The sequence below is a fragment of the Neomonachus schauinslandi genome, chromosome 5 (genome assembly GCF_002201575.2).
Source record: "Neomonachus schauinslandi chromosome 5, ASM220157v2, whole genome shotgun sequence".
NCBI lineage: Eukaryota > Metazoa > Chordata > Mammalia > Carnivora > Phocidae > Neomonachus > Neomonachus schauinslandi.
This window is the reverse complement of record NC_058407.1, coordinates 158,721,494-158,748,473: the sequence shown is the minus strand read 5'-3', so window position 1 is coordinate 158,748,473 and position 26,980 is coordinate 158,721,494. Positions and strand designations below refer to the sequence as shown.

Sequence of the window (26,980 nt, the reverse complement as noted above, 5' to 3'; positions counted from 1 at the left end):
TGGAAATAGTCTGAAATTAGGGCCTTTAGTTCTATTCTATAGCTGTCACTAAAACTCCCTACAAGGAGATTGTAAGTAGTGAAACTCTCAAGAAAGAGTTAAGTTTTGGCAGATCCGCTTTTAGCCCCCATTTTTTGATACTTTTTGAGCTTGTCTTGTATATCAGGGGCTTTTTGAGCTTGTCTTGTATATCAGGGGCTAGGCATATAACCCTCACAAGCAAAGTCCGTGCCTTCATTGAGTTTACATTTTGTGACCCAGCGTCTTTTATTTATATACATATGTATATTTTAAAAGCTTTCTGAAGTAAAATTTACATCTTACAAAATTCACCCATCGTAATTGTACAATTCAGAGATGTTCAGTTTATAGACTTGTGCAACCATCATCACAGTTGGGTTTCAGACATTTCTATCATATCCTATCCTGCTTGCGCACCTGTGTGTCTGATTTATTTTTTAATTCCAGTATAATTAATGCAGTGTTACATTAGTTTCAAGTGTACAGTGTAGTGATTCAACAATTCTGTACATTACTCAGAGCTCATCCTTTTGTGAGTGTCTTTAGAATAAGGTTTTTATTGAAGTATCACATCCAGAGAAGTGCACACATCATACATGGACAGCTTGATGAATTTTCCCAAAATGAACAAACCCATGTCACCGCCACCTTCATCAAGAAACAGAACATTCCTAGGGCGCCTGGGTGGCTCAGTTGGTTAAGCGACTGCCTTCAGCTCAGGTCATGATCCTGGAGTCCTGGGATCGAGTCCTGCATCAGGCTACCTGCTCAGCAGGGAGTCTGCTTCTCCCTCTCCCGCTCCCCCCTCTTGTGCTCTTTCTCTCTCTCACTCTCTCTCAAATAAATAAATAAAATCTTTAAAAAAAAAAAAAAAAGAAAAAAGAAATAGAACATTCCTGCCAGCACCCCCTATATCTCTTCCCAATTCCTTCCCCTTCACTTCTCCCCATGTGGGACCCAACCCTGCCTTTAACATCCCAGATTAGTTTTGCCTCTTTGAGAACTTCTCTAAATGGAAGTCTCCAGTATGTATTTGTTCTGTATGGCTTTTTCATTCAGCGTCCATTGGTGAGATTCATCTGTGTTGTGTGTGGCAGTAGTTTGCCCTCATTGCTTTATAGTAAGTCATTATCTGCAGATCCATTCCATGGCTGATTTGGGCTGCTTTTGGGTTTTTGGTGATCATGAATGGTGATGCAGTGGATGTTCTCGTGCATGCTTTTGGGTGTCCCTGTGTAGCTCTTTCTGTTGGTGTATCCTGGTGATGACATTACTGGGTCAGTGAGGGCATGTGATTTTATAAGTAGACTGTTTTGGTAGTTTAAACCACTAATGTTGTAGCTTAATGTTGTAGCTGGAAGAGAGACACAGGCCTAGGCCGGGAGGGGAGTGTGTATGTGGTCGAGGGTATGGTGGTGAGCTTGGTTTTCTCAGGGCACATAAAAGTAAGCGCCCCCAGTGGGTAAGGGTGACCTGTTCCTGGGCGCAGCGGGGAAGGTGCAGGTGGAGGAGGACCAGGGTTGAGGAAGTGTCAAGATATCTGGTAGAGGGGCCAGTGGGCGCGGAGCTAGAAGGGCAGCATGCTGAGCTCACCAGACCTAAGAAGGAATGGAAGAGGTGACGAGATGTGGGAGGGTGAGGAGGTAGGACAGAAGCATTCGAGGTGGGAACGTTTTTTTTTTTTTGAGGTGGGAACGTTTGTGGTTTTTTTTTTTTTAGATTTTATTTATTTGCGAGACAGAGAATGAGAGACAGAGAGCATGAGAGGGAGGAGGGTCAGAGGGAGAAGCAGACTCCCTGCCGAGCAGGGAGCCCGATGCGGGACTCGATCCCGGGACTCCAGGATCATGACCTGAGCCGAAGGCAGTCGCTTAACCAACTGAGCCACCCAGGCGCCCGAGGTGGGAACGTTTTGAGACGGATCCAGAGAAATGGATCCAGAGGGGACCAGAAGAAAGGATTCGGTAGATACCTTAGAGTAAGTGTAGCAGAAATGAAAGAGATGACCCAGTGCTGAGGTCAGAAAGAAGGGGTTTATTTGGGGAAATGGAATGAAAATGTTTTGCCATTTTGCTCTGTGTGTGAAGTTTTCTATCTGCCCTTTATGTGCGGTATAGAAAAAAGCTAAATAGAAGTTGTTTTTTTTTTTTTTAAAAGATTTTATTTATTTATTTGAAAGAGGGGTTGCGGGGGAGAGAGCACACGAGCAGGGGGAGGAGCAGAGGGAGAAGGAGAAGTAGGCTCCCTGCTGAGCAGGGAGCCCAACGTGGGGCTCATTCCCAGGACCCTGAGATCATGACCTGAGCCGAAGGCAGACGCTTAACTGACTGAGCCACCCAGGCGCCCCCTAAATAGAAGTTTTAAAGTATGCAGGTCTTATGCCTACTGCTTTGCACCTGGACCCAGTTCTGTGTTTGAGCTCTGGTTATTTCTATGAGGCCTGTGTCCTTGGACCAGTCATCTTAATTTCCTTAGATTTAGTGTCCTCACCTAAGGAGATGGACTGTGGTGGGCACCTTCACAGTCTGGCCCAGTGTTCATCATCTGTGGTCCCCTCTCTAGAATCCTATGTGTTCGTTTTCCGTTGAACTCATAGTGGTGGTTTTATATATTTATATGTGTTATATACTGGGAAAAGAAATGGCTATGGTCATGAAGCAAACAACAAGCTTCTTTCTCCCTCCGTTAGCTGAGGTCACTCAGCCGAGCTCCCTTGTACTCTCTTGGCCTCCTCTATGAGGACCTTCCTTTCTGGGCACAGGCTCTCGGACTGTGGGAGTCGGTATCCTTTGGGTCCAGGCAGAAGCAGATTTGAGCATCAGGCAGAGGAGCAGGAAGCTGGAAGGTGCTCTGTGCAGTTTACTGTAGGCTGGGCCGTCCTTCCCTGGAGAGGCAGGGTGGAAAAAAGATGGCAGGGTGCACTCCAGGATCAGGAGCTGGTGGGAGTAGGGGAGTTTTTTGGGGTAAGATTTAAGAATAAGAAATGAAGTGCTCTCAAGAGATAGCTTTAAGTTCTCATCTATTCATTAGCAGTGTGATCTAACTTTATCATAATTTAATTATCTGTGAAGTGGGAAAATGTACTTTCCTCTTGTCTAGAGGGTTATGAGTGTACTCAAGTGTTTCTGCCTTTTGTTTCTAGAATTCATAGAGGGGTGCCTGGCTGGCTCAGTGGTAGAGCATCCGACGCTTAATCTCAGGGTCATGAGTTCGGGGCCCCCCATGTTGGGTATAGAGATGACTTAAAAAAATTCATAAGAAATTTTAGTACTGGTCACCATATATTGAAAGAATAGTAATGAGACAAAGATGGTGTTAGTATCTTTCTGTAACTCTTGCCTCTCTCTTAGTTTCTTTTCCTACATTTTTTTTTCCACCAAAGTATCCTGTCGCAGTGCCTCCAGCCCCCAGAGCTCAGCAGGTGTTTGCCTCCACCATTGCTCTCCCTGCTGAGGTGTGCCTAGAAGTATCTGATTTCTGTCTTCCTGTCCTTCTCTTACCACATCGTCACCAGGTCCTTCTTGGTCTTGCATTTTCAACATCCCCCTCCGACCTGTCCTTCTTACAACAATGCCTGGGGTAGTGTGGCCCAGGGGAGAGGGCTCTGGACCAGGAGGCTTAAGTCCCACATTCTAGTTCTCTTTCTGTTCCTTATCTTGTCACGTTGGGCAGGTGACTTTGCTTCTGAGTCTTGGTTTCTCTGTCTGTAAAATGGGAAGAAGAAAAGCACCTGTCCACTTTCCAGGGCTATTGTGAAGCTCAAATAGACCAATGCAAATAACCACTGTAAAGTGCTTGGAGAAGGGTGGTATCACTAATTTCTTGAAGAAACTTGTCAGGCTCTTTAGTGATTGATCAGCCCTGGAGTGTGAAAAATAAATCTGAGTACAGATACATTTTTAAAATGGGTCTGTGAGGGTTCTGAAACATTGGATGACTCCAAAAGTGCAGCCAGCCTGTCATCTTGATGAGCTTAACGATCTGTACCCACAGCAGTTGTCATAGGTGAGATTATGGGCAGTGCACAAGGCCTCACAGTGGGGCCTGCAGGTAGGGATGTGTTTCAGGTCCTACAGAGGGTGTACCTGCCCACCTTATTTTCTGGTCTTGAGCCACGTGGTAAATCCTCAATTCAGAGGCATGGGAAGGACGTGTATAATTGTAAGGTACTTAGACATAACCATAAACCCTGGGTTTGTGTGGTGACTTTTCCCAAAAGCACTTCCACAAGCATCTGATCAGTTATGTTCTGTGGAGGGGAAGGTGGGTGTTTTCAGATCTAGGAGGGACAACTGAGTGATCGACCTGCAGGAAGCTCAGCAAGCCACAGCCAGGAAAGATTCCATCTCCTGTCTACAAGCTACTCATATTATCTCCACGTGGCTTATTGTTTTTTCTCCTTATTCTTCGGGCTCATTTCATGTCGTGGACATCCTGGGTTTTGCAAAGGACGAAGTGGAGACAGGAAACAGTCATTCTGTTTTCTGAGGATGGCCCTGTCGGTGATCCTTATTGAGCTATGCATTCCAGTTCCAGGGCAACCCTGTGGGTTGTGAGGTTGGACTCTGCCCGCATCTGCCCCAGAAAAAGTTAGTTATGGGTACAGAACTTCCATCTCATGCTACCACCCAATATGCAAATCCCACATACACCCTTGTAAGCCTCTGGATTTCCTTGTAGATCCTAAATGGAAGGAAACTGATCCTAGAAGATGATGGTATTATTTCTTTTCCTGTCTGATCCTGCCACCAAACATGGGGCTCAGTGAAGTAGTCACAAATAAAATCAAAGAGCTCTTGGAGGTAGCAGGAATTTGAGTGGATATAGAAGGGATTGGGGGCTGGAAGTTGAAATCGAGTATGTGTGAGAAGGACTAGATTTTGGAGAACATAGTGCCAAGATTTTGCATGAAGTAGAATCTCAAGGCTTTTGAGAAATTGGAGCACTAGGACCCTACAGAGACTCGCTCTTCTCTGCTCACTTTGTCTTTATCAACACCTGGTTAGAGATTGCTATTAGCCTGTTGGACACCCCTTCTTCTGCAGAGGAGATAATGCCTGAAGGTCAGAATGAAGCTCATTTTCAGTCTGTTTGTAGGAAGACTGCAAATGTTACTCTCCTAACCTTCAGATGTGTAAACTTGGCACCTTCCGAGCCACTGCCACTGTGTTTTTGGTTTTGTAAGGGTATGTAGTGGAAAGAGCATTGGCTGGGGGTAAAGGGACCTGCTCCTACCCCTGACCTTGAATAAATCATGTCTCTGGATCTCAATTTCTTTTTCTCTAAAACAGATTTGAATCGGATGATCTGTGAGAGCCCCCCCCCCCCCCCGCCCCGCCCCAGCCCGAATCAATCTTAGATTTAAAGATTGGCGTCTGCTCGGCTTATTTTGTAATTCAGTTTGTCCTGCATAGTATCTCCCTAATGATGTGTTTGCGGCACTCTTGTCTTGTTAGGATCACCAGGGCCTAGTCGTGAAGACCATCTAAAAGATACCAGTTGTGGTTACCGGGAAGCGGAGGGAATCTAGGCTTATGGTTGCACCATTCTGGTGGAAATAAAAACTGGTGGGTATATTTCTAAAGAGGAGTCGCATTAAGTAATTTCATTGTCTGGATTTCTTTTGCATCATAGCCTACTCATGAAGGTTACTTCTCTTGTTTGGATATCTGGACGCTCTTTTTGGACTATCTGACAAGTAAAATTAAAAGCCGTCTGGGAGACAAGGAAGCAGTTCTAAACAGGTAAACCCCAGAAACATTGATAAATAGAAATAGACAGTTTTGCCAGTTTTTCTTGTGGCCCGAAGGGATAGCCATGCAGCCAGACCTCTTCAGTGAGACTGGGTCATGTAAACTGGTTAGGTAGTTATGTCATTATGCATTTTTGTATTCTTTTTTCATATTCTCATTTTCTTAAAACATTTTTTTTTCTGATTAAAAAAGTAATTTGTATTGTTAATGTTTTAGGTGTGACAGTGTTTTCATGGGTTTGTTTTTATTTATTTATTTATTTATTTATTAAAGATTTTATTTATTTATTTGACAGAGAGAGACACAGTGAGGGAGGGAACACAAGCAGGGGGAGTGGGAGAGGGAGAAGCAGGCATCCCACTGAGCAGGGAGCCCGATGCGGGGCTCGATCCCAGGACCCTGGGATCATGACCTGAGCCGAAGACAGGCGCTTAACAACTGAGCCACCCAGGCGCCCATGGGTTTGTTTTTAAATGGCCCTTATTTTAGAGATGAAAAACTGAAGTATTTATTGGATGAAGTGATACGACATCTGGGATTTGCTTTAGAGTAATGCACTGGGGATAGAGGGAAAAGTGGGTTGGCCATCTGTTGATAATTGCTGTTGACCTTTATTGATGCTAACTTGGGGTTCGTTATATTTGTGGTCTTTTTGTATGTGTTTGAAAATTTCCTAAATAAAGTAATAAAGGCTTGTGAAAAATAAATATTTTAAAAACTAGGAAAAGATAGAAAAATACAAAGACAAGTTATCCATAATCCCATAGTCCAGCGAAAATTACTTTTGTACTTTTTATTGTATTTTTCTTTTTTAAGATTTTATTTATTTGACAGAGAGAGAGATAGCGAGAGCAAGAACACAAGCAGGGGGAGTGGGAGAGGAAGAAGCAGGCTTCCCGTGGAGTAGGGAGCCCGATGCGGGGCTCGGTCCCAGGACCCTGGGATCATGATGTGAGCTGAAGGCAGACGCTTAATGACTGAGCCACCCAGGCACCCCTTTTTTATTGTATTTTTTAAAAACAGTAAATGGGGAAATGTTTTTTTCCCCCGTGTGTTTCTCAAGGTCATTTTTCTTATAGGCAGAAAGTGTATTTCCTGTACACTATAGTTATTTATTTCAGAAATGAAATAATGAGCTAATGCTTGGCACATTATGAATGCTTGCTCAGTAAATGGCATCAGTGGTTCGTGGTGGAGATAGTGAACACCGCTTCCCCAGAAATGTGCCAAATGGAGGTGGTGAGGCAAATCCCCGCCTGGGAAGAGGTTGGACTGACCTTCTCAAACCCTTTGTATTGCTGAGGTTTTATAAGTTTTTCAAATTCTAAATAGAATATTTACATTCCAAGTTTAAACATTTTGCACTTTTGTTCCCAAAACATTATTTTTGTGATTGCAAAATAGCTCCATGTTGCTATGGTGTCAGGTAGGATGTGCTTTATGGGTAGTATTTTTGTGTATCTGAAACTTCATTACACAACAGTAGATCCTGTTTTTGGTGAATTTGCCAACTGTAAGTGTGTTTTTGAATGAGATTCTTCAAAGAAAAGGTATTTCCGCCTTATTCTCTATTTTGGATGCTGAACAGTTGTATTCTTTGGTTCTGGGACTGTGCCTGATTTTGCTATATTTAGTGGTAGATATTCTTTCACATCTCTCAGGTTTGTTGGAAGAATAAACTGAGGAAATGATTAATATGCAAACGCTTTTTAAAGCACAGTACAAATGTGTTTTAGGTGTGGAGAATATGGTTTCATTGAGAAAATGTGTGCTGGCAGATTATTAGTATTAAATATACACTTGTGCATATTATTGTACCAACAGAAGGAACGGTGGTATAGAATTTAAATTCCTTTTCTGCTTCATGGGAGCAGTGTTACTTTTGGTCAAGTTATATGCTGATTACATTTCCTGTTGCAAAATGCGCATACTGACATCTCTTGCAGGATGGTTAGGATTCAAGGAAATCATGTATATAAAGTGCCTGGCATAGTAGTCAGCCTGTTTTTGGCCCTCAGTCATTGGTCACAGTGATGACCACAACTGTGATAATAACAGGAGACATTGCTGCCCTTTGACCATGCCCATGAACGTGGAGTTAGGTGATAGGGCCCTCCACCTGTACATGTTGACCTGCCTGTCACAGTTGTCAGGGGTGATGGCTGTGACTGCTTTAAACACTAGGAATTTTTCTCATTGATCATTTGATCATCATCCTAAACGAGGCTTTCTAATTTTTTTTTTTTTTAAAGATTTTATTTATTATTTGACAGAGAGAGACAGAGAGGGAACACAAGCGGGGGGGGGGGGGGGGGGGGGGAGAAAGGGCCTTCTTGCCGAGCGGGGGCCCCGGCGGAGGGCTCGACCCCGGGCCCCGGGATCATGACCCAAGCCAAAGGCAGACGCTTAATGACTGAACCACCCAGGTGCCCTGAGGCTTTCTAATTTTTTATGACTTTTTTTTTTTTTTAAACATACAGTTAGAATGCTTTTATGCCCTTGAAAACACAAACAAACCCTAAACCTTCAAAGCTGGTCTGTGGTTTTTTTGCCATTGAATAGTAACCATCACCTGGGAAACTGTTTGTTGATCAGACACTGCCTAGTTATATGCTGGGTCTAGGGTCGCAGGCTACAAAGAAGGTGTATAAGGTCGTCCCCTGAGGGGCACAAAGAAAATAGTTGAATTTTAATGTCTGTATTTTTCCTGTCACCTCTTAGTTGAATTTTAATGTCTGTATTTTTCCTGTCACCTCTTACACTATATATTTATGCAGGTGTGCGCTCACGTCCTTAAGAAAAGTTTTGAAATGTGACCACTGTTCTAGGTTCTAAGAGACCCTGATGTGTCAGACATGTGCTGTTTTGCAGAAGGGCTGATAAAGAGCTCTGGCTATTGGTAATGACCCACTCATTTTAATAAAGTACATAAATGTGATCAAATGTTTTTCAGCTGATAAAATTCATCTAAAAGAAGTTGAGGTGCTTTTGGAATCACATTGGTGGCTTGAGCCAGAATTTCAGAAGCAACTGATCTTGCAGGAACTAGTCAAGAATGTTTTCTTGGTGTCTTAAATGGGAAACGTAGGTGTGGTTAAGTTACAGAGACAGCACTCAGTTCCTGTCACTTGTGGTTTACAGGTTTTGCATCATTCATCACAACAAAGTGGTGTAGGCATTGTAGGCTATAAATTTAGAAGCACAAATGTACATGGATTTATTTTTGGACCTAGGAGCTTGGAAATTGGAGCTCTGCATGTTCCTTACTCAGTGAGAATGCTCAAGAGTTTCTTGATCAGAGCTGCTGGGGACTTGCGTCCCACTGTCAAAGGAATGTGTTCTGTAACATAGCCAGCTGAGCAAAGCTGCTGTTGGGAGTTTCGTTGTCCAGATTGGCCATTTTCAGATGGTGGTTTGGGAAGACCTAAAGTTCAGTCTCCTTTTCCTCTGCTCTACTCTGGGGAGGGTTGTGTCCACTTACAAGCTGTTGAGAAAAGGAAGTGAACTGCTGGTGCGTGTTCAGTACCTTGGCTGACAGTAGTGATTAAGTGCTGGTTCTCTTCTGTTCTCTCTCCCTCACTCCCTTCTCTTTGTGCTTGTCACTGTGAAAGCAGCCACCTGTGTAGAAACTTATTTTTACAGGAAGATGAGGAAACCTGAAGGGAGTTAAGCAACCTAAAGTAATTGAGTCATGTCCTGTGAGCCCCTTTGTCGTGAGAGTACTGGCAAGTACTGGCCACAAACCAGCCAGGGATTCTGAGTGACGCTGGGTTGGACTGTAAACAAATGTGGGTGAGCGTGAGAAAACCTGCTCCCCTTTCTTTCCGGATGGGTTTTTCTGCTTAACAAAAAGGAAGTGCCTTTGTGGCACGTGACATTTTGATACAGTTAATAAAAGGTGATAACTAGGTTTGTGTCAGGGCTCCAGTAGTTTTCTAGGTCCTGTGAGGAGAAATTCATGCTGTTGATGGACCCAGAGATCAAGTGATTGGAGTCTCAGTTAATTCATTGAGTTGAGAAAGCGGTCTAGGGTCCTGCCCCAGTCCTTTCTAGTTGCCTGACTTGGACTTTTGTCTGTTTCTTGCCTGTGCATTTATTCATTTTTTTGTTCATTTGTACTTTTCACGCATTGTTTGTTTACTGAACACCTACTGTGTAGTTGCTTCCATGTACATTTTTATTTAACCCAGGTGTTAGGGTGCTTTGGAATCCCATTTGTGGCTCGAGCCACCCAGGTCTATAGGTTTATCTCTGTTGCATGTTTAAGCATGTAATGCTACAAATTTCCCTCTGAGTACTACTTTAGCTGTGTCCATCAGATTGTCCTATGTTCTGTTTTCCTGTTTGCTGAAGAGATTTTCTAATTTCTCTTGGGGTTTTCTCTTTGTTTTTTAACTTCCAAATATTTGGAGATTTCCCATCTATCTTGTTGTTACTATTTTCTAGTTACTATGATCTGCAGACATAGTTTGTGTGATTTCAGTTCTTTTCAATTTCCTGAGGTTTGTTTAATGACTTAGTCTTCTTGGTGATTATTCTGATGGGGTGTTCTATAGATGTCGGTTAGGTCAGGTTGGCGGTGACATTCTGTGTGTCCTCTGTCATGTTCTGTCTGTGGGACAGAGGCGAGCTCTTTGTGTATATTTGTGGGTCTCCTTTCAGCCCTATCATTTTTGCTTCATTTATTTTGAGACTCTGTTGATAGTTTCACACAAATTTAGTTTCCCTTTTCAATATATTTATTGTTTGATGATACCTCTGAGTTTTTTAGAGCTTGCTCTGGTATTACAGTGTATTTGCTTTTCACATTAACATTTCACCACTTCAAGTAGAAGTAGAAACCTTACCACCACATAGATCCTTTCCCCTCCCTTCTTTGTATTGAGGTTGCCATATTTTACATCTGTATCCATGGAAAACCCCGTCAGACAATGTTTTATTTTGCTTTCATCCATCATTAATATTTTAAAGATCTTTTTTTTTTTTTAAAGATTTTATTTATTTATTTGACAGAAAGAGACACAGTGAGAGAGGGAACACAAGCAGGGGGAGTGGGAGAGAGAGAAGCAGGCTTCCTGCCGAGCAGGGAGCCTGATGCAGGGCTTGATCCCAGGACCCTGGGATCATGACCTGAGCCAAAGGCAGGCACTTAACCGACTGAGCCACCCAGGCACCCCTATTTTAAAGATCTTAAGAGGAGAGAAGCAGACTGGAAAATACTAGAGAAATGGTATTTACCCAGACACTTGGCAATTTTCTTTCTTTTGTCCTTCATTCTTGAAATGCCAGGTTTCTTTCTCATGATCATTTACCTACTGTGTTAATCAGCTCAGGCTGCCATAACAAAATACCACTGGCCATTTTATAGGCCTTATCTCCAAATATAGTTACATGGGGGTTAGGGCTTCAGCATAAGAATTTTGAGTGGACCCAATTCAGTCCCTAGCATCTTTTATCTGCAAAACCTTATGGAAGATGGTTATAATAGTTGCCTTAAAAGTCTTTGGTAATTCCAGTGTGTTGTCATCTCTAGGTCGGCTTCTCTTGATTGTCTTTCCCTTGATAAATGGTCAGTGCCTCCTCATTCTTTGTATGTTTACTCATATTCTGGATCCTTTTACCTGCCTCAGGCATGGCTTCCATCTCCACAGTCACCTTGTGGTCAGAGATGGATGCTGCATTTACAGACATCACACCACGATTCAGATAGCAGGAATGAGAAGGGGAGAGGTTGGACAAAGGATGCTTTTCCAAAGGCTCTGCCTAATGACTTTTCTTTTTTTTTTAATTTTTTTTTTTTAAGACTTTATTTGAGAGAGAGAGAGAGAGAGAAACAGCATGAGAGGGGAGAGGGTCAGAGGGAGAAGCAGGCTCCCCGCTGAGCCGGGAGCCCGATGTGGGACTCGATCCCAGGACTCCGGGATCATGACCTGAGCCGAAGGCAGTTGCTCAACCAACTGAGCCACCCAGGCGCCCCTACCTAATGACTTTTCTTAATATGTCCTCAACCACTGCCATCTGCAAGGGAGGCTGGGAAATGTAGTCTTCCAGTTGACCTCAGTGCCCAGTTGTCTAACTGAGGGAGAAAGGAAGAATGGGTATTGGGTAGGTAGCCAGAGTCTGCCACACCCATATACTCTCCCCACCTTCATCAAATACTTTGGGGGAGCAATTACTACCTCAGTGTGCTTTAGCCTGGTTTCTAATTGGGTTTAATTTTCTATGCTTAGGTAAGCTTTTTTTTTTTTGCAGCCAGAGTTGCTGACTGCCAGTAGGGTTTTAGGTCTAATTTAGGGTTAGCCTATGCATACAAAATCTCTAAATTCCCTTTTAGTTCATCAAGACAATTTGTAGATGACAGGTTTCTTCTGCCCTCTGGTCTGAAGTGGATTTTCTTTCCTAGCAAAATTGTGAAGATGTGTTGGTCCATCATAGCAATTTATAGCATAGAACTTCTATAACTAACTTTAGGAATTTCTGTCTGAGCAAATGGCAAATACAAGCTCCAGACTTATGTGTTTGATCTTACCTTTTCCTCTGAAGTCTGCTGAAATGGAATTTTGAGGCTATTGGCAATTTTTGCCACAGATGCTGCCTATTTTATTAGTGATTTTCGCCGCCAGCATTTGTTTCTGGGCCATGCTCAGTTGCCCATCTGGCCTAGGTTAAATCATTTGCAAACACTGTGGGGAGGGGTGGTCAGTGTTTCTGTCTTAGTGGAAAAATGAGCTCTTGTGCCCACCAAACTCTGCAATTTGACATTTCAGGAGAATGGCTAATGAAGTCTTTAGACTGTCTGTACAGAGTCTCATTACAGGGGTCATAACTTAGACTAGATAGACTGTATTTGATCTTGGCATTGGATACCTTTTAGCTATGGTTAGCTTGTCCCGGGACTCACCTGCATTGGATTAGATGGTTTATGAGGTAGAGTCCTGTCAGGAAGATGGAAACCAGACTTAATTATTTTAAGAATTCAGTGTAGGAAATTGGTGAAACTGGCGCCGGAGGATTGGAAGAGCAAGAAGGAAGCACCGACATAAAGCAGATGAGAACTACAAGAAGAGCCCCACCCCTAGGGCTGAGGGTACAAAGGGAAGAGGTGGAGTTATTAAAGTCTAGATCAGAGGGCTGGACCCCATGCCCCTGGAGCGCAGGTCTCTGAGGCGGGGGTGGTGCCCAGTTGCCCTGGGAGCTCAGAGGAGGGCCCGGTGGAGCTGGTACTCACGGCGTAGAGGAGGGGATGCAGGCTGGCTGCTGCTGGCACCTCTGAGAGTGCCTGAGGCGGGGTCTAGGCATGGGGAAGCTGAAAGTGGACCCGTGTATTGCTTCCAGGTGAGTGTTGGCTGGGCGACACTGCCAGGATGGTGAGCCCACAGGAAGAGTGGTGTCCCTGTGCCCCTTCTGTCGCTCGGTCTCCCTGCGGTGCCCCTGCTGCAGAAGCTCCAGGCGGAGGACAGGGGTGCTTTGTGCACTCGCAGCTCCAGCAGCCCGGAGGACGGCATAGACCGGTGCTGAGGGCCTGGCATGGGTGCTCAGCTTTATGAGGGGGAGTAGTTCTTGAACCTATCTTAGAAATGCTTCAGGACAGACAGACGTTTAGGCAGCTGGTTTGTTGAAAATTAGTGGCCCTTGTGGTACAACTGCTGCAGGTAACTTGGTGTCTTCTGAAGTAGGTTCTTCCCATGTGTGGGGGATACCCAGACCTGGGGCTTTCAATGTTTTCTTCCAGAAGTTCTTAGACATAGGTCAAAGGGGCAGGGCTTCCCCAAGCTTTTTCCATTTATTCCTTTAGGTGTTTAAGTGTTCTTAAAAATTGACTGAAGGTAAGGTTTTGGGGAGTGGGCAGAGCAGGCTCAAAGACCATTGGTGGTTTACGCAGAGAGCATGGGATGTTGAGTTATGGAAGCCTGGGTTCAAATCACCTAGCTTGGTGACCTTGGGCATTTTATTTAACTTCTTTTAACTGTGGTTGCCTCGTCAGAAAAACACCAGTAATACCATCTACCTCTCACAGATGTTAAAAGGATTGGATTATTGAATCATATATTGAATCAGTATAAATTGATATTTGTATATAATTACCTGTAATCCCCAGGGCCAACTATAGAACAAATGCGTGGTGAAAGGAATGACAAGGGAATGAAAATGGCACCCTAGGAAATGTCTGTACACAAAAGGAGGTGGTCATGGAGGAACTGAACGAAAGCCATGACCTAGAGGAAAGAAGTAGCACAGTGGCAGAAGTCCTTCCTTAGCAGTAATGACATCAAATGTGAAGAATTAACCTCTCTGGTTTAAAAAGCAGTGATTGGCAGAATGGATTAAAAAAACGTGATCCAACTACATGTTGTCTGTAAGAGACCACTTCAGTTTCAGAGACACAAATAGGTTGAAAGTAAAAGCTGTTCCATGCAGACAGTAACCAAAAGAGATTTGGGGTAGCTATGCTAATATCAGGCAGAATAGACTTGAAGATGAGAGTGGCTGCTGGGGGTGGGGGTGGGGTGCCCAGGTGGCTCAGTCGGTTAAGCGTCCGACTCTTGATCTCAGCTCGGGTCTTGATTTCAGGGTCGTGAGAGGCCCAGTGTGGAGCCTACTTAAAAAAAAAAGAAAAAGTGTGGCTGCCAGGGACAGAGAAGGACGTCATCTAATGAGCGAATGATCCTTCAGTCCCTCAGTCCAGATGGATCCATCCGTCCATCAAGAAGGTGCCTGGAACATGGTGAAATGAAGAAATACCCCTGCTGCCATTCCACCCTGCACACGCTCTTTCAACCCACAAACTAAATCTAGTTCACGTGCTGCTTGTATGTGGTAATCCAGCAGGGACGCCGTTCTTTCTCATAGTTCAGGAGGACTTTTCAAGACTAAAAGCCTGCTGTCACCTGATGTTGAATTTCTCCCTGCCATGTAGGTACGAAGACGCTCTAGTCCTTTTGCTCACGGAGGTGTTGAATCGAATCCAGTTCAGATACAACCAGGCCCAGTTGGAGGAGCTGGATGACGAGACTCTGGATGACGATGTAAGCAACGTGTCCTAATCGACCTTAGTCATTGTCGTTTTTGGTGTGAGTCCAGATGGAGACTGGGAATCTGTAAGCTCTGCTCTGGAGCCAGAGTAGTCTCACAGTTTGAGTTGTGCATTTGAACTTTACAGCTGACCTTGAACAGTGCAGGGCTTAGAGGCGCTGACTACCTGCATAGTCAAAAATCTGAGTATAACTTTTGACTCCCCCAAAACTTCACTGGAAGTCTTATCAACAAATGGTCAATTAACACATATTTTGTAATATGTATTATATACTGTATTCTTACAATAAAGTAAGCTAGACAAAAGAAATTGTTACTAAGAAAATCATAAGAGAGGGCGCCTAGGTGGCTCCATTGGTTAAGCAACTGCCTTCGGCTCAGGTCATGATCCTGGAGTCCCTGGATCGAGTCCCGCATCGGGCTCCCTGCTCGGCGGGGAGTCTGCTTCTCCCTCTGCCCCTCCCCCCTCTCATGTGCTCTCTCTCATTCTCTCTCTCTCAAATAAAATCTTAAAAAAAAAAAAAAATCATAAGAGAAAATAAATTTCCAGTACTGTACTGTTTATTGAAAAAAAATCCCATATAAGTGGACCTGCGCAGTTCAAACCCCTATTGTTTAAAGGTCAGCTGTATATCCTATTTGTCTTTGTGGGTTCGTTAATTGTAAAAGGAAGTTGACAGGCATTTTTATCTGTATGGACTAGAGATATGAGCAGAGAAACCATATGCACAGTGAGAAGAGGTTTAGTAAGGGCTCTGTACTCCTCTCGTTCCTCTGCCTCGTACCCACACCTCCGCTCCCCACCCTGGGTGACAAAAAGCTGGCTGGATGCAGGTGGAAATAAAGCATGACTTAACTGGTAAGCCTAGAACGAAAGGAAGACTCTTTTGGGTGTATGTTGTAAATCAGTATCTTAAAATCAATCCTGAATTTATTGATGCTGGTGTGCCCATCATGGATAAAGAAAATGTGTTGAAGGACACAATTCCCATGTTCCTTTTTCTTAATCACCATGCACTTTAGAATTTTCAGGTCACTGGTATGGCTTTCAAAATAACAGTGACGGTGGCCTGGTTAAGATCTTGAGGGGTGGCTGTGTTTGGGTTAGAAAAAGCCTTGTACTTGGAACCCAAAGGCCTTGGACCCGAAGGAGATAGAAGTCTGGGCCTTCAATTTCTCTGAGCCTTAATTTTCTCCTCTCACGAAAGGGGAGCGATGTGTCTGACTGGCCTGTGCTGACAGTTACATGAGGGTCGCTTGTGGAAGGACTGGCTACATGCCTGGCACATTGTGTGTGCTTGGTAAACTTGAGCTTCAACTTCTTGTTAACTGTATGATTTAGTACAGTGCTTCTCATATTTGAGCATGGGTGAGAATCACTGGGACAGCTTGTTAAACAGACTTTGATTTGGGGGTGGGGCCACAGAATTTGCATTACCTACAGACCTGCAGGAGATGCTGGTGCTCTCTTGTCTGTGGACCATACTTTGAGTGGCACTGATGTAGTCCATTATGAAAGGAAGGTAGTCATGGACTGTCTCAGAAGGTAATGAATGAGTAGCCACTTCCTATAGCTAGGATGTCATAAAGGGGACTTGAACACTTCACAAGTGGCTTTTTGAAATCTGTATTCCTGTGACCGTAGGAGAAAAGTAGGTCATTCTCTGTGGATCATGTGCTTTCTGAGGAAATAACCTTTTATGAAGTTAATTCATTGGATTAAAAAATACTCTAGGTTGATCTTTTTCAAGTACTAAGTAACCTGGTTTGATCATTTGCCATTTCTTCAAGATCTTCTGTCTAAGAGTGGACTTGAGGTTGCGGATGAAGGGGCAGGGGAGATGTCAAGACTCTGCCTTTCTGGGAGAGCTGATCCTTCTGTGTTTCCCCTGCAGCAGCAGACAGAGTGGCAGCGATACTTGCGCCAGAGCTTGGAGGTGGTGGCCAAAGTGATGGAGCTCCTTCCCACACACGCCTTCTCAACACTGGTAACTCGCCTCTTGGAGGGGAATGAAGAGCCTAGTGTTTTCCCTGCACATGTAGCATGGGTAGTAAGCTTCTTTGCTCACCGATATTTAAAATATATATATATGTGTGTGTGTGTGTGTGTGTATGTACATATATATATATTTTATTTTATTTATTTCTTTTTAAAGAGAATAATAATTACCGTAACCAAACCTCAAGTTTAACAAATGTTAACATTTCCCCCAAATATTTTAAATCAACTTTTGGAAGTGCTGTTTTTCTTTCCTGAACTCTTGGATGTAATATGAATTTTCCTAATGCCTTCCTTCGTGCCTGCATCAGTAGCTCAAAAATGGCCAGGCCACGTAGAGGACTTATAAAGATTACATTGCTGGAAAGCGAGCCGTTGTAAAGCTCATCGCTAGCACTCTGCCTATATTTACGTGCTAGAATCTTAGGCGTAAGGACTGCTTTCATTCACGAAGTGGTGCTTGTTATTTGAGGAGATTTCACTAAGCCTACCTCTTCTTCAAGGGCACGATGATTTCGGGGGCTTGTGTTCTCTTGTAGAAAGTGCTGTTGTGTTTTGTCAGCTGTCTTTCATAGGGACCTGTCATATTAAAGTCTGATCTATATCTTAATGGTGAGTGAGCAGCTTTAGAGAGAAAAGATACAGCTTTGGTTATGAAGGTCCTGTCTGCTAAATGAGTAAGGGAATCTGACTTCCAAAAAATTTGGCCTGTCTTTTCATTTTGCTATGCACTTGAATAAGGCATATCTGGTAGTTCTTTCCAGACTAGAGTTTCCCTTGGAATTGAAGGGAGATAGATAGGCCCTGTCTCCGAGCTCTAGAAGGTATAGATCATTTGGGGTTTGATGTCCCCTCTTTTAGGAACATGACAGTCATTATAGTCCTACCCAGCATCCACTGCTTTGTTTAGAAAAAGAGTATCAAACTGATAATGTTGTTTTCTTTCTTATTCCAAACGTTAATTGGTGGTGTGAATTGGAGAAATTGCTGAGGGGGCAGGGCACTGAATCGAGACGCTTCTGCTTAGCTGCCTGTAAAGGTTCCCAGAGAAAAGTTTCTTTTATCTGATGCCTGCCCCCCCCCATAGATACTTATAATGTTTTAATGTTAAAATGCTGTTAAAATTTGCATTTGTGTTTGTTTGTTTTTTTTTAATCTTTGTTTCTTTGTTTTCAGTTCCCAGTTCTTCAGGACAATTTAGAAGTTTATCTGGGGTTACAGCAGTTTATAGTTACTTCAGGGTCAGGTAAACTGGTTTTTATTTTCTAATTTAATCAACATTAAGAAAAATATCGGGCTGATACTTAATTATTGCCGTCTTTGCTGTCGGAACATGATTTCTCCACTGCCACCTTCCCATGGCTCTATCTCTCCCCACTTCTACACAGGGAAAACTTTCCTAAAGAATCATGATAAAAAGAAGCTGTGGGGGAGGTAAAAGATGAGACTCTGACAGTGCGTTCCGAAGAGCTGTTTCAGAGAGAGAGAGAGAGAGAGAGGGGCAGCTAATTTGGAGTAAAGAGGGAGGACTTTCAAAAAACCCCCCGCACTTAGAATATTTCCTTAGGTCTTTTAGACCAGCAAGTACGCTAGGGAGAAATGGCCTTGGGCTTCCCTGCCATGTGCTCTTTGTTGCCTGGTGTTTGGAAGCAGGACACAGGAGTGGCTCCGGCGCAGGCGGACTCGTGTGGAGCACGCTGACAGCTAGTGATCGTTAGCTTTCCTCTTGTCGATGGCCTGCGGGCGGCCTGGCCACAGCTGGGCGGTCCTTTGTAGGCTTCGCCTCCTTGGGGTTTCGGCTCGGCATTTTGGGGTTATTTTGTTGATAACAATAATAGCTTCTGTTTGTCGAATGCGCATTACCTGCTCGGCACTGTAGTATTTGCCTACTTGCTCCTTAACTCTCTCACCTGTCCTGGAGCTGGGAGGACTAATACCAGTTGCTCCTGTTTCACGGAAGGGGAAATTGATGTCCAGAGATGTTTATTTGTCCCAATATGATATAACAGGGGATGATTAAGAAGTTGAATTAAATCAAATCTGACGTCCATTTTGCTAGCAAAAACACCAGAAACTTACCATTGCGCTTGCAGACGCACCTGTGCTCACCCTTGCCTCCCAGTCCCTCCCATCTCTGGTGGTCGTTTCACACTGCTCTTCTTCACCGTCCTTCCCCTCTGGGCGTTGTGCCCGGCCTGGCCTCCAGTCCCTCTGTTGTGTAACTGTTGTCTCAGCCTGGCACAGAACTGCCCAGGGTAGAGACCATCTCCTGGACGAGCTTGTTATTCATGGCAGAGCCTTCACGAGAGGCTCTTTCTGAGGCTGCCCTTCTTAGTGGCCTGTGACGGTTTGTTTCCATGACTCTATTAGCTTCTAAATAATCCGCTGGGCCCCAGGAGGTTGATGGGACTTGGCATGCCCCAAAGTTTGTAGATAGGCTAAGAACAACTTACAAAGAACTTTAAAAAGACCACTTTTCAAAGCAAACATGCCTGTAAAATGTGCTGTCACCATTAACGAAAGTCATTTGTGTACCAATGCGACAGATGTTTCTAGCAGCCATTCTTGGGGAAAAATTGTGCCCTGGTGGTCTCTCCCTCAGGGCCACTCATCAAATTAGAATGTACGTGGCATCCTCAAGACATTATTCTTGATCTTTAAAAAAGTTGAGCAGGCACTCCCTCCCCCACACTTCCCTGCATTGACCCCACGTTCCTTTTCGGGGTTGTCGCTGCCTTCTTGACGTTACATTGAGTCTGTCTTTGGGTGAAAATCTGAGTGATTTTTAAGTCCTTTTTCTGAGACATAATCCGAGAAGGATAATCTGTTTTATTTTTCCCTACATGAAATATCATGTACCTGTTCTCATTGAAAGCCATTTGCTGACAATTTCACAGTGTGCTTGGCTTCTCTGGATTGTTTATAAATCTCATCCCTCGTGCTGATCCTTGGTGCATACTCCAGGGGCAAAACCTCTCAGGCCAAAGAAATCCTTCCCATTTTAAAACAAGCTGTCTTATCCATGACGAAGCATTCCCCCATCCCTTGGTGGCTCCGAAGCCAAGTTTCCAATGCAAGGCCTTTAAAACAAATGGAAACTCTGAATACATTTTGTTCCCTGGTTCCCATGGCCATTCACCCTCTCCGGTAACCTCCGTGCTGGGTCAGCAGCCTTGCTGCCTCTTAACAGAAACCGGGGTGTCTTCCTCTGACAGGGTGGCCCCGCCACTCGCGTGCACCACTTCTCACCAGCCTTTACTTCTTCTCTTTCCTCTGGGGCCTGTGCCGATGGGAGTCTTCCTGTCGACTGTTGCTGGCCTTCTGCCCCTACACCTGTGATTAGGTCCGAGGCGAGACATGTTGTTGCCTGCGGTGCCACAGGGGCTGTGCGCCTCTCTCCCAGCCCCGGGGGGTCCCCCTTGGCTCCCCTCGTTGCTCCTCCTCACCCGTTGTGGGTTGAGAAATCCTGTCTTCGGTTGCTGCATCTCTTAGATTCTTTGTTCCGCTGGGGTTTATTTACGACCTCCTTTTTCTCTCAGAGTGGAATCCCTCAAGTGTCATCCGCCCTGCCTCCCCAGGCCCCCAACAAAGAGAAGACGGAGTTGTAGTTAACATGAAGGTGTGACTTGCCAGGCAGCTGGCCTTTGGACGTGGTCAAGAGTGCATCTCGACAGCCTCAGGGTGACTTGCTTTGTGTGCGAGAGGACTTCAGTGTGGCCATGGTCTTTTCTCTCTCGAAACCTCTCAGCAGTAATTCCCTTTGGAGGGTTCCCCTTCGCAGCTGTTCTTTGCTATTAGGGGGACATCCAAGCCTTAGCCAAAGAAGATGTGGGTGGTTTGCAGCGGCTTTCTCGGTGGGAGCTGAGGCCTGCCCCTCGAGTTGAGGTGGCTGCTTGCCGCATTTTGTGCTGCTGGTGGTACGAGGGTTCTAGGTCTGGGGGTGGGGGCAGCGACTTGGATTTGGGGTACTTCCTGCCTTGCAGACAGAGCGGGACGGAAAGAAGCAGCAGTTTGCACTAATGTGAACCTTACATGGCACATGTGTATTCAGTTGAATTACATGGAATTGCGTTTTGGTTGGTCAGAAATGGTCCAATATCAGCAATTTCTTATGGTTCAAACTAATAGTTTAAAATCACAGCAGTCCCAAGCTGTTTTTTATTTTAAGAACTGCTCTTTGACAAATTCGGGCGGGTTAGAGGGGAACAATCAGGATGGCAAGGATTCTCAGCAGGAGGGTGACATGGGAAATGAAGGGACCCAGGGGTGTATTTCAGCCGAGAGGAGAAGCTTCTTCACCTCTCCCCAAGACTGCTGTGTGTCAGCAGGCTTAGGCTTGTTTTGTGTTCTCCCCTCAGGGGGTGGGACCAGGGATGATCATAAGGAATTGGGGGGGACACTTTTCCCCCTCATTGTTTAAAGATGGAAGACTCCCTGGAGACACATCGGGGAAGAGGCCGAAGGGGCAGTGCTGGGAGGAGGCCCTGCCTCAGGTGTATCTGTGTGGATTCAGGGGCACGGGCTGGCGGCGGGGGGCAGTGGGGGCAGGCCTGCTCGGGATGACTTAATGACTGTTAGGAACCATACTCCAATGGAAACCCAATTTAGGGTGGTATTTTCGTTTGGTTTTAAAAAGGGAAACACAAAATGTTTCCCTTCATGTTTAAACACTATTCAAGCATCTAGTTCTTAGGTAAACAAGGGTACCTAGTTGTAGGGTTAAGTACGTGAATAAGGTGAGAAGCAGTGGGCAGGGTGGAGCCTCATGGGTGAGGGCGAGGGCCATGAAGGTGGAGGTACGGTGTGCAGGAGAGTGCAGAGTCGGAGCCTTGGCCATGCTGCCCTGGGGAATAAACGCTGGCCTCCTCTCTTTTCGGCCTATACTACCACCGCACCCGGTTCCCGGGCAGAGTTTTCTTAAGGCTTTATTCCCACAGCCCTAAAGCTTGGTTGGTGTGCAAAGGAACAACAGGTCTCAATTTACCCTGGGAGTCCGTTACGTAGCTGTAACCCTGAAAATCCTTGACGTTCAGAAGGTGCGTATTTGTGGTGCTTTTGTTGGCTGCGAGAGGAGGAGAGGCAGTGTTCTCTCCACATGACCAAAAATACCTCCTGGTTCTGTCTGTTCCGTGGGCTCGTGTGGCTGGCAGTGTGGGGTGGTCTTGTTCTGCGGGGGGAAGCTGGCTCGCTCTCTTTGGCGCCCACCCCCATGGCCTGGGCAGGGCTGCCTACAGGCTGAGAATCCCACTTGGTGTTTATTGCATCGAGGCACTGCTTCCTGCACAGGGTGGTGAGTCTCCGGAGGGACAGGCGATTTGGGGGGTAGGCGAAAGCCGGCCTTTGTCACTGGCTCTGTCCCTGAAAGGTCCTTCCTGGAGTCTCCCCTTCCTTTTGTCCTCTTGCTCCCCGGAATGTGACCCACACCCTTTTCCAGACTCCTGTCCACCCTTGGGGGCTGTCACTGGCTCTGTTCCGAGCCTCATCACTCAGAAGTCAGTGAAGGATCTGAGGCATCAAACTTGCTACTTCCCAGCACCTTCTTAGGTGTTCAGCCTTGCTGTTTGCACCTCCACAGGTGTTGCTTATCCGTAGTCACCTTTAAATAATCAAGGGAACATTCCCAGAGGCCATATGAGGAACTTAAGCACCCGAGACTCCCGGTCCTGCTCTTGTTTGCTCTGTGTTCTGTTGTATTTAGTTCAGTCATTCATTGTGGCCACCTGTTCTGTACCTGGCGCCATGCTGGATACCAGCCACAGCCCCTCCCTGTGAGGAAGTTCCTAGTCGGTGAGGAGACTTGTAGATCCTTAGTTGATCTGCCATGTGCATGAGGTGCCCTGGAGGGGAATGCAGGAAGGGAGGGGAGTGCGTTCCTTCTTTTGGGCAGTGCAGAGGGCAGGCCTCCCGGAAGGGGACTTGTGTGAGTCTGGAGACTGTGTAAGAGTGTGCAAGGGATGCCGTGGGCAGTCCAGGCAGGGACCTGAGGCCCCGGGGGTTCCCGGTGGGTCCAGGTGAGAAATGGGAATGGCAGGAGGCAGTGAGGTCACGAAAGCCCTGGAGTGGATGCTGGGGTTTCAGGTTCTCCCATGGAGCCAGGAGAGAGCCCCAGGAGGTTTGGCACCTTGCTTAAGGGGAGCTGTGTGCTTAGGTCCGGGTTCTAGGAAGATGCTTGTGGAATGCCGCGGGAGGAGGGTTGCCTTTAGCCAGTTCTTGTCTCCTAACAGAGAGGAAACTCCTGAGGTGGCAGTGGGAGGGGGCTGGTGGTATTGCAGGTGCCCCGCAGGCAGGGGTCGGGGTCTCCCTCCCTCCGACTGGGTGAGGGCGGAGGACTTTATACACACAGAGCGAGCTCTCTCGGCCCAGCGGTTCTCACTTTCTTTTGTGGACCTTTGTGAAGAGGGGTCCACAGGGCAAGGAGGTGGCTGAATTGCAGATGTTTTTGTCCTTCACCTTTGCATCCTCATCACTCAGCATGAAGAAATTAATATTGAAAAGAAAGCTTCAGGCCTTAGAAAATCACACGCTCTTTGTTATATATCATTATTACAAGCACTGAATGATGCTTTATAGTTTACAGGGTTTCGTATGCATTCTAACTGCCCTTAAACTAGTGAATTCGATGGGGAGCATTATTTTCCATTTTAAAGATAAGGACCTGAGACTCAGAAGGGCTGGCTGAGGCCCAGAGCCAGCGGTGACAGGGCACGTGTGTCTTCTGAATCCAGGCCCTGTGCCTTTATTCCAGACTGTACTTGGGACCTTCTGGGGTGTGGAGTGCTGACCACACCCTGTTCTTTGAAGAGAGGTGAATCCTGCCTGTTGGCCCGTGGAGATTTCATTCTGTGACAGGGCCATGTGTAGAAAGCAAGCAGGTTTGCAGTTGTAGAGGCTTAGCCTGGGACACCAGTTCTGCCCCAGAAATATGACCCACATTGGGCAAGTGACTGGGCCGCCCTGCGTGTGTTTCCTTGGGTGTAAAATTGGTGGTGTCACTACCTCTGGGTCAAGAGGAATCACATCAGGTGCTCCGTCCGTGTTCACACACTCTGGCCCGAGGTTTGGGTGGAGACGGGCCCTGCTGTCCTGGCTTGGTACTGGGAAGCAGCCTGTGGGTTGCTGTGTTTCACATTGTTTTTGTTTTTAAGATTGATTGATTTTAGAGAGAGAGACAGAGTATGTGCGAGTTTGCACACGTGCCGTGGGGGGAGCAACAGAGGGAGAGGGAGAAAGAGAATCTCAAGCAGACTCCCTGCCGAACGCGGAGCCTGATGACCCCGAGATCATGACCTGAGCTGAAATCAAGAGTCCAGTGCTTAACCCGACTGCACCACCCAGGCGCCCCTCGGCAGTTCGTTAGCTTGCCTGGATGAGCTGTTGCCGGTGTGGTACCTACGGTACCTTCTGCCCGTGGGAAACCGTTGGCGGTGTTCTGTTTCAGGACACAGGCTGAACATCACTGCGGAGAACGACTGCCGGCGACTGCACTGCTCCCTGAGAGACCTGAGCTCCCTCCTGCAGGCCGTGGGCCGGCTGGCCGAGTACTTCATCGGAGACGTGTTTGCAGCGCGGTTCAGCGACGCCCTCACGGTCGTGGAGAGGTAGGCGGCGTTCCCGTCGTGGCGCCCTTCCTCCCTCAGAGCCCAGTCATTCCTTCTTGTGTGCGGGCGGCATGTTGCCAGGCTCAAGGTGCGTATGGAGCAGCCACGTAACCTCTGCGAACTTCAGGTCTGTTGTCTGTAACATGGAGGGGACCTGGTGTCTTGTAGCTTTTTGTGAGAATTAATGAGAGGAAGCACTTAGCACAGTGCCTGGCACGTAGCAGACAACACACGTGAGCTGTTACTTCGTCGAAGGTCGGGTCTGTAGACAAAAAGACAGGACTTGCCTCAGAAGAAACCAGGTGAGGTCAGTCGTACGTCTCTGCCCACAGGGTAAAGAGACAGTCGGAAAGGCCTGGTAGTCGAAGGACAGACAAAGTCAGTTGGCCTCTTCCAAGTAGGCAGCTAGATGCCAGAGGTGGGACTTTTCCCAGTCCTGTTAAGGTCCTGAGGAGTTAACACTGACCCGAGAAGTGGTTCCCAGCCTCTCCACCAGCAGCCTTCATTCCTTACCCCTCCCCTTGGGGCCCTCCTCGGGTTTATAGCTGTATTTGTTACGGACCACTTCCCACTACCCAGGCCTCCCTGCTCCCCTCTCAGGAACTCGTATGTTTAAAAAGTCAGATGCTTGGCAGATGAATGGATAAAGAAGATGTGACACACACACACACACACACACACACACACACACACAGGAATATTAGCCGTCAAAAAGAATGAAATCTTGCCATTTTCAATGATGTGGATAGAATTAGAGAGTATTATTAAGTCAGAGAAAGACAATGTACGATCTCACTTATGTGGAATTTAGGAAACAAAACTGATGAACATAGGGCAAGGGAAGGAAAAATAAGATGAAAAGAGAGAGGGAGGCAAACCATAAGAGACTCTCCTTTTTTTTTTTAAAGATTTTATTTATTTGACAGAGGGAGACACAGCAAGAGAGGGAACACAAGCAGGGGGAGTGGGAGAGGGAGAAGCAGTCTTCCCGCAGAGCAGGGAGCCCGATGCGGGGCTTGATCCCAGGACCCTGGGATCAGGACCTGAGCCGAAGGCAGACGCTTAACAACTGAGCCACCCAGGCGCCCCCCCCCATAAGAGACTCTTACCTCTAGGAAACAAACTAAGGGTTGCTGGAGGGAAGGTGGGTGGAAGGATTGGGTAACTGGCTGATGGACATTAAGGAGGGCACTTGATGTAGTGAGCACTGGGTGTTACGTGCAACTGATAAATCACTTAATTCTACCCCTGAAACTAATGATATACTGTATGTTAACTAAATTGAATTTAAATAAGAAATTAAAAAAAAAAAGTCAGATGCTTCAAATATGATAGGAGATTCAGATTGTTTAAAGGTAATTGGTGGATTGATTAGATCAAAACTGGGTGGATGTGGGTCCAGCCCGAAGTTGGGACACCGGACTCTTTCACTGGCCCAGTAGCCAAATCATTGGTAACACACAGCGAAACCAAGCCCCAAGCCTAGTGACTTGCACACCAAAGTTTTTTTTAACTGTTACTCTTAGCTTAAAAGCAGAGATAACTGAGTTTTCAAGTTAAATCTTTAAAAGCCAGATTAATAATAATAATAAAAGCATGTGGTAGTAGGAAATTTTCAAAAGTGGTTTTGCACATTTTATTTCATGCTTTACATTGAGGGACGGGATGGTCATGTTATCTGTGAGCAAACTGTGGGCCAGAGATGGTGAGTGCCTTGCTTCAGGTCACACTGTTCACAAGAGGGAACACGTGGATTGTAACCAGTTTCCTGAGTCCACCTGCTGTGCTCTTTCCGGACCACAGAGCTTCTGCCTCCAGCGTCCTTCTTCCTCTCCTTCCTGGCGGGGCCTGTTGCCGCTGATGGTTTCTTCCTGTCTGAAATCCATATTTTTTCAGACTTCAGAGTCCCTGCATCGGTATTTTCTAGGTCCTTATATGTACATCTTTCTGCACTGCTTGGGTTTGCAGGCCCAGTACTTAAAGATACTTTGCTATTTTGTCTTCCTTTAGAATAAAGTATGAGAGAAGGCTCTTTGTTATGGCTACGTGATCTTCATAGTCAGTGTGATGAGCTGGCTTTTCACTTACAGGTTACACACAACAAGCCTACTAGTGAAAGTGCTAAATGTAGAAATGGTAAAAGACACATTTAGCAGTCCATTTTTAGTGCGGAACAGCACTAAAGGCTGCTGTAGACGTGAAGTCGAACACGGTGTGATTCTACTCACAGGAGGTACAGAGACTCGTCAGAGCCTGAGAGAAAGGGCAGTGGCGGGGCCAGGCTTGGGGCTGGGGGGATGGAGTTGTTCCTCAGCAGGTACAGATACTGAGTTTTATAGGCTGGAAGGGTAAAGCGCCGCTGAAGTGTACTCTGACTGGGCACAGAACAGAAAGCGGTTTAGAGAATTACACGCCGGGTGCACGTGTGTGCATCGCTTATGTCATCATGCTGGCCCCTTCCAGAACTTCCCACTTGAGAGCCCTTGGCTCTTTGACCCTCATTTTCTGACTGCTCCCTAACTGCATGCTTTGGGACTCAAGCTTGTGGTTTTCTAGGGAAGTCCTGCTTTCTGCTC

General features: G+C 46.0%; 1 protein-coding gene across 2 annotated transcripts in view; it reads left to right on the top strand.

Moving 5' to 3' along the window:
• XPO6 (exportin 6) overlaps window positions 1-26,980 on the top strand; it is a 103,225-nt gene that overhangs the window by 56,074 nt on the left and 20,171 nt on the right. Inside the window, exons 9-13 of one of the 2 annotated variants that reach the window (XM_021700621.1) lie at window positions 5,656-5,765; window positions 14,692-14,800; window positions 16,706-16,795; window positions 17,983-18,052; window positions 24,245-24,404. In XM_021700621.1, the coding sequence (XP_021556296.1) occupies window positions 5,656-5,765; window positions 14,692-14,800; window positions 16,706-16,795; window positions 17,983-18,052; window positions 24,245-24,404 (539 nt within the window). Of the gene's footprint in view, window positions 1-5,655; window positions 5,766-14,691; window positions 14,801-16,702; window positions 16,796-17,982; window positions 18,053-24,244; window positions 24,405-26,980 lie in introns of both variants that reach the window. The other variant, XM_021700620.1, reaches the window with a different exon arrangement.